The 11501-nt window shown below is 45.0% G+C and overlaps 1 protein-coding gene across 1 annotated transcript in view; it reads right to left on the bottom strand.

Annotated features, from left to right (window-relative positions):
- Positions 1-4335: 4335 nt before the first annotated feature.
- LOC149363149 (uncharacterized) overlaps positions 4336-11501 on the bottom strand; it is a 68405-nt gene continuing 61239 nt past the window's right edge. The window contains exons 15-17 of the mRNA XM_089573379.1: positions 10006-11062; positions 7607-7670; positions 4336-4509 (exon numbers count right to left, since the gene is read on the bottom strand). Coding sequence (XP_089429505.1) covers positions 10985-11062 — 78 coding nt within the window. The 3' untranslated portion in view covers positions 4336-4509; positions 7607-7670; positions 10006-10984. The remainder of the gene's footprint in view (positions 4510-7606; positions 7671-10005; positions 11063-11501) is intronic.

The following is an 11501-nucleotide window of genomic DNA, read 5'->3' as shown; positions in this document are numbered from 1 at the left end:
TTTAAGATAATCAATAAAGAGGGCAAAGAATAGCGACTTAAAAGGCAAACAGGGTGGTAAACATATGCTAAAAGTCCATAAAAATTTAGGTATCTAGCTAGTTAAACCTGCCACCGCTTGGTTGTGCTACAACAGCAGACTAAAGAAATCCTGCATGCACTCCACGCAAGGTGGTTTCAGCCACCAAATCAAACACCTTCTGAAGGCAGGATATATCCCAAACAGTACTTGTCTGTAGCGTCAAGAGTTCTAATAAGTTGTAGAGAACAAGCCAAACCAACAGCAAGATTTGGCCATAACGATGAAGAGAAAAGGGAAAACATAATTGCAGTTCCCTATTATTAACCCCTTGCACATAGACTCAAAATAATAGGAAATCGAGTACGCATTAAAGTATTATTCTCAGCCCCCAGAAAGCTAGACAAGACCTGTAAAAAGCAATGCTGAGTACATTGCACAAGAGGGTACCATAAACTATGACGATCATTTTGTGATAGTATCTGAATGAGGCACTGTGCACATCACCGCACAGTCATGCAGCAAGCAATATGTGTGCCACAGAAAAAGATGCTTAAACAAACCTCTGAAAGAACACCACAAAACGCAAGTGGTGAAAGGGCACATCAGTATGCACTGCACAGACTAGGAGAGTTAATCCAATCTCTACTTCACATAAACAAAAGTGACAAGAAAAAACAGCAATAAGGTAATGCAGAAAATTACTGAAGCCACATAAATCACATGGCCAAAGGATGCATGCGTTAACAAAAGGAACTTGGATTTTTAGACACTGCTGTTGTCATCACCATCAGATTAATTGCGCATATATGCTCAAATGTTATTCCTGATTTTTTTTTTTTGTTGTTTGAAGCCATACCTATTTACGCAGCCAAGCAATAAAAATTTTTGTTGAAAGTCGGAACTAAACGTTTTTTGATACCAAGTAATAGCTTCCTGTACTTCTGTCATCCTTTATATGCTAGGCACAGGCAGCTCCAATGGTAATGAGAATGGTCAGTTAAGACACAACAATGAAATCGGGGTTGTTGCCTGTGCACCTAATTTGAAAACTTCACATGAGCATTATCCCCTCACAAAACACTTTAAAACAAATAAAAAGTGGACTTTTTAATCACATTTATGGAGTAACTATTGCTCTAATATGGGTAATGTGTTCCTTTCACACTGGCGGCACCTATGTGTCAATAGAAAACAATAAAAAGAAACCTGAATGCATACCTATGATGGCGTTGACCCTCAACGGGTCAAGTGCCTCTTTCAACTGAACGTCTTTGTGGGCGTTAGACTTTCTCCCGAACAAAGATTTTCCAATATATTCTTCTGGTGTAAAGAGTACGCGCAGCAGTGATCTGGCAAATTTTGACCCTGAGCCCCTTGCGTCAGCCTTGATTCGGGCCAACGTTCCCTCATCAACTTGCACTCCCTCGCCAATGTCAACCTGAAAATGACAAGAACAAAAACACATTAACACAAATACGGTGCTCTCATTTGATGCTTTTTCAAAAATATCTTGCGAGCCACACCTACCCTGCCGACTCAAAAATAAAAATAAATGACAAAAAGGCTTCAGTCAAATGAAAATGAGAAGTCTTCCATAAAAGGTTGCATCATCATCGTCAGCCTGACTATGGCCACTGCAAGGCAAAGGCCTCTCCCATGTCTCTCCAATTAACCCTTTCTTTTGCCAATTGCGACCTTAGAAATCTCATCCTCTCATTCACCCACCTAATTTTCTGCCCCCCCCCCCCTGCAAAGCTTGCCTTCTCTTGGAATCCACTCCATCACCGTTAAGGACCAGGGGTTATCTTGCCTTCTCATTAAATGCCCTGCCCAAGCCCATTTCTTCCTCTTGATTTCGACTAGGATGTCATTAACCCACGTTTGTGCCCTTATTCACTATGCCCGCTTTCGATCTTTTAACGTTACGCCTACCATAATTCTTTCCATAGCTCGCCGCGTTGTCCTTAACTTAAGCTGAACCCTTTTCGTTAGCCTCCCAGTTTCTGACCCATAGGTGAGTATCGGTAAGAGACAGCTGTTGTATACTTTTCTCTTGAGGGATATCGGTAAACTGCCATTCATGATCTGAGAGAACCTGCGATATGCGCTCCGCCCCTTCTTACTCTTCTTATTTCCCTCTCATGATCTGTATCAGCAGTCACTACCAGGCATAAGTAGACATATTTCCTTACTACTTCCAGCACCTCGCTACCAATTGCGAACTGCTGTTCGCTTGCAAGACTGTTGAACATTAATTTGGTTTTCTGCATGCTAATTTTTAGACCCACCGCTCTGCTCTACCTGTCCAACTCCTTGATCATGCTTTGCATTTCATGTCCTGAGGGACTTAGCAAGGCAATGTCTTCAGCGAATCGCAGATTACTTAGGTATTCTCCATTAACTCTTATCGCCAACTGTTCCCAATTTATGCCTCGGAATATAGGCGGTGAGCAGCATTGGCGAGATTATGTCTCCCTGCCTGACACCCTTCCTTATTAGAATTTTATTGCGGACTTTATGGAGGAATATGGTAGCTGTGCAGACATCATAGGTATCTTCCAATATTTGCACATAACACTCTTCTGTACCCTCATTCCGCAATGCCTGCATGACAGTTAAGTTTTCCACTGAGTCAAATGCTTTCTCGAATAACTAAAATCAGATGGTATAACTCGATTCCTCTGCGGTAATACATGTTTCACCGTTTACCTTTGTTATGTAAACAGTTTTTTGTCTAGATGAAAATTATATTTTTTTCATTTTGACACCTCTTTGTGCTGTGTTAAAATGCTTAATGCTTAGTTACTTTTAAGAATGCTTAGTAACTTTTTATTAACAAAAGTACATACAGAGAAGTAAAGAAAGATCTACCGACTTTGTATTAACAAATGTCGATGAAAAAAACTTTTGCTCTTATAATTTAATCAATTTGTTTATATGCTAATTTGTTCAATGCCTGCTATAAGACTGAAGCTGCTGGTTTTTTTAATTGTTCTTCAACTTGGGTAATATTTACAGCTAGCTGCAATGAATTTCACCATGCACTGGGGTAAAATCATCATGGTTATGTGAACAAGGCAGTTTTAATTGTGTTAAACAGTATGCACTTTCGTCATTCATTTCTCTTGATATGTCAAAATGCTTTGATATCTTCTAGTAACTTTTTATTGACAGGAGTACATACAAAGAAGTAACTTCTATCAACTTTGTATTAACAAGTGTGCATAGAATGTAAACATAGCTTTTAGTAACTTTCTATTGACAGGAGTAAATACAAAGCAGTAACTTTGTACCAACTTTGTATGAACATTGCTTCATAGAATGTAAAAGTCGGTACAGTGTTGATAGAGTCAATAGAATGTTAATACAAATTCTAAAGAATGTTGACAACCATTTTTGTAAGGGTAACCCTATGTCCCATCTATGCTTTTGAGCCACCAATCTTCCAATGGCTTTTTGCTAACTTCCACCGCGGATTTTTCTACAGGACCATTCGTATCTCAAAACCCTAGGGCCTCCGGAAGAGTCAATGTGCTTGCATCGACATTCGGATGGATGCCATCACATTTGAGTTGGAGGCGTTCAATGGTTTCTACAGATCTACCGCACACACCACATGTGTCATCTTCTTCATTAAACTTCTTTTTGTAACTGCCCATTCTAAGACACCCTGGCCTAACTTCAAAGAACACTGCCTCTTGAGCTACCATAGAACGATTCCTTCCTGAGCTGCCTTTTCCTTTATCGATATAGTTCTACACTGTGCTCCTTTTCCATTGAATTAATACAATTTTTACCTTCCACGTTTATAACCTGTCGTTTAATGCTATTTAATGAGGGAGCAATTACTCATCGACATCCACCCGAGCGCAGCGATACAGCTACAAAGGAAACCTTGATATAAGCTTGCCGCCACGATTAGATCAATTGGTAGAGCGACTACTAAGTTGAAGCGGTGGTCCCGGCTTCCAACCATGGAACAACGCAAATTTTTCTTTATTCCCTTTTCTTTACCTACAAAGTTCCTGAGAAAGCTGTATAGCTTCCCTTTGTAGGCGTGTGGTTGCGCTCGGGTGGATTTCAATGAGTGATTACTCCCTTATTACAAATATACTCCACCTAGGGGGATTTCCTAAAACATTTAATGCTCTTTCTTTTCTCCGCCCTCGTGTTCGGCATACTTATGCGTTAGTTTCCAAGTTCTTTTCGCCCATTGTGAGTCAACGCACTTTCTGTATCGGTGTATATATATTGAATACCTTAGCTGCCCACCTGTTATCGTCCTATTTCCTCTGGCGTTCGTCATATAGTATTTTGCTCTGACCTTCCCGTGCTTCGAATGGCGCCCAGAACACGCGGATCTACACTCCTTGGTAGCTTCTTCTTCACTCCGGAATCCAAGTGCTTCAGCGATCTTCTTAGCGGCCTGACCAAGTATTTCTATAGGAGGAAGTGCGTTTGCTCCGTTGGGGACCATCATCAGGGTCGCTGCGAAAGATGGAGAAAAGAAGTTGGTTTCGCTTTTTCTCTTGTGGAGCTTCACAGTACGCTTTTGCGTTAAGTCCTTTGATATATTCCGACGTAGAATATTTGATTTAACGTGGCATGTACGCTATTCTAGCTTTCAAGTATTTTCTTGAAACATTTTATGCGACATTTTATATCGTAGGGATTGTGTAGACCACAGGTATGAACGCAAAACTTATAGACGCCCACCTCAAGAAACACTTCCGTGCCTGGCAACGGCATTAGACAATTTTGTTGCCCAAGGCCTCCTTAAATGTGGTCTTTCGGTTTGTTATTTGTTTTTTTTTTTTGGCACGGCTGCGAAATTCAGTTCCTCACTCAAAATGGCGCAGTTGCAATTGGCCTCAGCGGAGTTGAATAGTGCGACGCCCAGCGGTTGACAGAAGAGATTCTGAAGTCAAGGGATAAAACGACTCATTCATATACGGTGTGTAACTGGAAACAAAGAAAGTTATTTTCTTGACTTCGCAGTGATGGCTTGTCTTGGTGTTGCATTTATGTTTTACACCGAAAAGCTGTACCGGAAGTTTGGTACCTTCCCCGGCTCGCTCTCACCCTGATGTTCCGCCCGTTGCTGAGTTAAGTATTTGCAGAGAACATACCCGACCTGCCGAGGGCAACAAAAAAAAAGGGGGGGGGGGAACTGACATTGTAGACACCACGACGGAGGTTTTCTCCATAAATGTGCCGCATTCGAGGCATCGGCCAGGATGGCCTGTCTCGAAAGTTTTCGCGTTTCGAGCAACACCGCCCTCCCCCAGGCGCGTCTCCCCATCCTTCCCTCGCCGGAGGCTCGCATGTTTTCCGGTCTTCGTTTGGGAGCACTCTCCCTTCCTCCCCTGCCTAGCACTCCCGGAAGGAAGAATTCGGGTGAAAATGGCAGCCTCGGCGAACAGGAGGAAACACCGCCCCTTCCTCTGCAACTGCAACTGGAGCTCATTCGAAGTCGACGCCTCTGCAGGCCGTTCAAAGAGGGAGTACCTAGAATCTGCTGGCCAGGAGGATGTGGGGTGAGACTCAAGACTGGCTGACTGCGCCTAGTGTACCTGTTCACACGGGCTACAAAATAGCACGGGGACCGTGTCGAAGCTGAGCTAGATCTAGCGATGGTGTCCTAGATTTGTAGCCGCTCTCCGTCCGTGTAATAAACACGCCTGATTGATGTTTAAACCTAAACCAGTGAATTTAGTACGGGCCACTGTTATTTGTTACTCCTCTTCGAATTACTTCAATGAGAAGAAGGCAACGGGAAACAGCCGGCTTTTAGAAGCCGCGGCGATTATGCGGACGTCTAACAGCAGCTAGGACGCCACCATGGGGGTAGCTTTTCCCTAAATTATTTCCTCCCTTTTTTATAATTATTGTTTCTTTAATAAATCACTGCTACTATACTGTAAGTGAAAGCCTTCTCGATGTAATTTTCTTAAACTTTCACTGCACGCTCTGAGGCCAAAAGTTGTTAATATTGCGCGAGTTTTACCCACTAAAGTAATTCAAACACTGGCATTTCGATTGTTTCGGTGTGATAATGACGAACTCTACATTTCGTTTAATTTGCTCTGTTTGAAAGCCAGTTTGAAACCGAATATGAAGTGCACGAAGAGGCAGACACAAATCGGCGCAGTTTCATTCTGTCGCTGGCTCGTAAGAGTTGTCCATCCGTTAACACGATTCCTGGCCAGGTAGGATGCATGGATGTGATTGATGCGAAGTTTGAAAAGCAGAACTTGCCTCTACGTTACGGTGGGAATGAATGATCTAGCTCGTTGAATCAATATCTGGTAGGGCTCTTTGTATCACTTTTGATCCTTTTTCAGCGAAGCCACTTAAAAAAAAAAAAAAGGTTCATCTGAACTACCAAAACACTCTCGTGACATATCAAGAAATAAAAACCCGAGCACTGAAACTTTGTTTTAAGATATATTTTTCAGAGTTAGGGGAATACTTTTCAACTGTAACGTACTCCCAAATCTTCTACATTACCATTTGGTAGGATAGATCTCGAAGCTTATCTCCACCCCTCTAGCCGGCATTCCACGAGTAGCAATGAATTAGCAGATAATCATGAAGATAGGTGATTGGTGCAAGCTTGTTCAACTGTTTTCTTTATGCCGAAACATACCTCGAACTTAATATTTGCCGCGAGACACGTCCTCTCCGCGGCCGTCTTACAAAGTGAAACCCTGATATCAATTCGTTTCGTTAGTAATTTGTTATTCTAAGCATGTTTTCGAGAAATATATGAATAAAAAAATGGCGCTACCGTCTGGAAGTCGTTGACGGGAAGAGCGTTAGCTGTTCGTTAGCGCCATATTGTCCATGTGATCTATTGCCACGTGATTAGGGTACTTTTCCATACTTATGGCGATCGGGCGCCTAGCGCCTTGAGGTCGGATATTTTTGACCAATTTGGGCCGAAAAATTTTTCGACTCCTTGGAGCGCCATTTCTCCATACTTCAAGGCGGTAGGTGCCCGGTCGCCATGAGGTATGAAATTGTGAGCTGCTGAGTGCTGACGACATAGCCAACATGTTAAGCCTAACCATAAGGAAATATTAACCTAATTCGACAATATTGGGGTCTAACATGTCCTACTCATCAAGCCCGCTACGAATATCAATTACTTAGATCATGACGTTATCGGTTAGTTAATTATAAGCAATTAAATATAAACATGCCAATGACTAAATATTAATTTCATTAGTTAATTTTGATGTCTAATCTGTTCTACTCATATAGAGGATTCGAAATATCTCATTTGTTTTATGATGCTTCAGTAATTACTGAGTTAAAAGCGATTGATCAATATAATGTGACTAGTTAATTATGGCGCCACATCAGTGACGTCACCAATCACCAATACGATATACTAGTGAAGTCACCAATGAATCAACAGTTGGGTTGCTACATCGATTTACTATGGGGGGCCGCCATCTGGAATTCCTGGGAGAGAAAATTTCACGCCGATTGGAGGTGGTAGCAGACCCTAAGAAATTGAGGAACGTGATGAATAAGAGCTAACGCTCTTGAAACAAAACTTCAAAGAAGGTACACATACCAAAGATGATTGCAGCAACAACCAGAAGGTTGATTCCGAAGAGGCGGAACATATTTGGGCTGACCTGCATGGAAATATTTTTTTTGTAACAACATAACCAATGAAAAAAAAAAACAATGGAAGTTCACTCCAGCTGCTTCAAGTAGCAATAATTATTCCGGAGACCTCAACTGCGGCACCTCTTTCTTTCTTCGCTCAATCTCTCCTACACCCCTTTTCTTACGGCGCGGTTTGGGTTTCCACCGCTGCAGCCGGTGGACGCCGTGCGCTCAACGCCACATGGCATGCGCGTCACACCACGCGCCGGGTCGCGGAGTGGTGGTGGTGGAAAACATTTATGTACAGGTATAATACAGGAGGTTATGCATGAGCTGACCCAGAGGGGGCCAGCCCTTACAAATACTAGGTGGAGGTCCCTAGTTCGTGACCCCAGTGGCATCGGCCGCCGCCCAGGCTCGCGCGACCAAGGCCCGTTGGGCCTGCAGGTCAGAGCAGCCGAGCAGGGTCGCCTCCCAGTCCTCCCGGGTTGGGTTGGGGTGAGGGGGGATAGCAGGGTTGGAGGGGCAGGCCCACACCATGTGGTAGATGTCCGAAGACTTCTCCGCACAGTGCGGACAGCTGCCCGAGAAAGAAGGGTCGAAGTGTTTCAGAGCTGCCGGGCACAGCAAAGTATTAGTATACAGGCGGAGCAGAAGCCGCTCCTCCGCCTTTGACAGACCTTTACACGGGCGGGGATAAAGACCATGGCCAGATTGATAGAGTAAAACGATGTCTTTGAAGGTGTAAGCTGGAATAAATTCGAGTTCCTGATCGTCAGGGTCGGAGGGGAATGTCCGGTGAGAGAGCGCGCGGGCGGCGGCGTCAGCTGCCTCATTTCCCTCAAGGCCCATGTGAGCGGGAGCCCAAACGATACGCCGGTGCGCGGGGTCACCGGTGTAGACGCTGTTTTGAAGAATGCGGTAGGCTAGATACGGTACCCAGCCCTGCTCGACGTTCCGACATGCCCCTCGCGAGTCGGAAATAATTGTTTTTGAATTGGAATCAGATGCAGCCAACGCAATGGCGACCTCCTCCGCGTGTGTTATGTCACGGGCTCGGAAAGTAAGGCCGTTCACTGTTTTGGATTGGTGGACGACTGCGGCTGTGTACCATCCCCCATGGTGGGGGCCTGAGGCATCCACGTAGAATACGCCGGGTTTCGATCCATAGTGGCGGGCCAGGGCTTCCGCCCGCGCCAGGCGCCGGCCATTATGGTCCTCACGGTTCATGTTCGCCGCCGCCGCCGTTTATGGTGACTGCAGGCATTCACAAGGTTGTGCCAGAAACGCAACGCTGAAGCCTTAGGCTATCGGCGTTCATTGTGTTCATTGGCGTTGGCGTTTTCAACATTTTACACTCGGACCATTTTAACGAAAGGACGGGGAGCGCGCGGAGCGAGGCACACCAGCTGTGCGTAGTGACGTCACTTGTTCTTCGCGCATGCGCAGTACGGTCGTGCAAGAGCACGCGAAGCGGCGAGACTGTGGGCAATATAGCTCACGCAACGATATATGGCTACGAGCAGATGTTGCTTCCACAATGCTCCAGGTTAAACCAGAGCTAAACTACAGCCAATTTTTTCACCCTCCTGTGTAGCGTTTTGTTCTCGATTAGAAATACCATAACTATCTGCTTCCCCTTCTTCCCTCAGATCGATGACCACCTTTGTCAGTCGGCGCGTACAGGCGCTAACCTTCGACTGTGCCATGCAGCCAATCAAGAGATAGGGTCGTCGCTGACGTGCGCTTGACAGCCGCAGCGGCGTCACTAAAAAAAAAACACTTATTTTTAGTTTTTTATCTGCCAAAACTAATGTCTGTCAAAGGACAAAATGAATCCGCAATAGAATAAGGATCATGGATAGGTAAATAATAGAGCCCTTGGTCACCAAAAAATAGGCAGCGCGCTTAGTCACTGACATAACTAATAGCGAGGTTTCGTAAATGGGAAAAAACCACTGGTTTCGATTTCTTTTCATCCCAGCCAGCACAGACCACAAGCAGCACACGCAATAGGCCGAATATTGCAATCCGAGATGTGTTTCACTCTGCACCTTTGTAGGGCTGGCCTTTGCGAATTTGTTTCCAATAATGGACAGGTTATCTGTGCTGCTTGGGATTTAGATTGGATTCGCGTGCCTCCTGCGATGATGCAGCATGCCCCGCTATGGAGCACTCCCGGTACCATTCCGGACTGTAGAAAAGCGCCAAGCGTCGCAATACAAGCCGGCATTGGCCTGAAAGTTTGTATGGGACACAACAGAAGCGTGCACCTATAGTAAGCGAAAGCAACGAGTTCAGAACGTCCCAGAAAACATGCAGCCCAGTGGGGAAACAAAAGCTACAAAGTTTTTTTCTCACCGTCCAACTTCTTGAAGTACCAGGTACAAAAAGGCGGTGGAAGCTTTGCTTGTGTAAGAGAATTGTCTCTTGCCTGAGTTTATATAGCGCGAGGAAGAACGCCGAGAAACAATTACAGACTGAAAATGCGAAAAAGCCGACAGCAAAAAAGATCGCTCTGACAGGGAACTTCTCTCTTTGATGTATTTATAATGCGGTGGTAATGAAAATGTCGAGCTGGGAAACTCGCAGGAGAGCATGCGCGGAGGACAAGAGCTGAAAAAAGTATTAGGCTAAAGTGGCTGACAGTTTCACGGTGACACAATCTCATAGCAGTTCCAAGTGCGTAAAGACAAAGACAGCAAAAAATAGAGGTCTAATCTGCGCTTCGCCTACGTGGTACCGCAAATATAGCAACGCAGTTACTCTTAAACATGTTATGACATTCGCAGAGCCACAGTTTTTCATTATACTCACGTTATGCATACGAAGTTGGCATCATATTACACGTAGACACACAAGCGTGATCATCTACCCCCCCCCCCCTCACACGCACACACATACACCATACACACACACGGTCACCGAGCATACCGTCCGTAGCTCGCATGTCGATGTCGTATAGTCAGTATGGTACCATGATGCTGAAGACGTGGACGAGGAGCTTGCTTGCCGTACTAAATGCTTGAAACAAAAGGCCAAAAGATAGAGGCAAAAAAAGTTGATCCATTGCTGGTCAGGTTGTCGAAGCTCACAGGTCGCACGCGATTTCCAGTCAGATCACGGAATTTGGTAATCTCCCGCGTTTTGGTCGAAGGCGAAAATCCGTCTCGAGCACCACACAATGATCGCACGGAATACAGTGTTTCACAATTTTCTGATTTGTTTCGCAATCAAGGCACAATTGCAGTGAGGTTTTAAAATGTCACGAGAGATAAATGTGATCGCATTTCCAAGGGATATGGAGATGGCAGTTAGTGCTCCGTCCACGAGTTGACCACTAGGGGATGAGCACTGTATTGGCCGCCAGCACGGATGTCACGCAGGAGATGACCTTGAGCAGAAGACCAAGCCAGAGCTGCAAAACAAGATTATTGTGAGCTCAACTTCAGTCAGAGGTAACATCTAAGTGGGTGAATATGAAATCGCTATACTCGCGAACAACTTTTTATGGCAATGCAGCAGAGGCTAGGCAGGAAACGGAAGGAGGCAGTCCTTTGTCATCGTGCCGGGGGGAGTGGCCCCCTCAGCACTGGCGACCCTTCCCCCTCTCTCCAACTTCTCCCCTTCACCCCTGCGCACCCCCCGCCCGAACAACAAACAACCCCACCTCCCACGGCACGGGGACAAAGGATGTCTCCTTAGCTTTCCTCCCTATCGTCTGCTGCATTGTCATAAAAAGTTGTCCGCCAGTATACTGTTTGCAAGGTTAACGTTAGTGGAATTCGAAATTGTTTCACTCACACTTTGAGGTTTAGCGCTATAGTCGGGTACAACTTAAGAACGAAGCGGTTTTT

Source organism: Amblyomma mixtum, chromosome 2 (assembly GCF_055824585.1).
Source record: "Amblyomma mixtum isolate Tamu chromosome 2, ASM5582458v1, whole genome shotgun sequence".
NCBI classification, from domain to species: domain Eukaryota; kingdom Metazoa; phylum Arthropoda; class Arachnida; order Ixodida; family Ixodidae; genus Amblyomma; species Amblyomma mixtum.
Note: the sequence above shows the minus strand (reverse complement) of the source record. Positions and strands in the feature narration are given on the sequence as shown.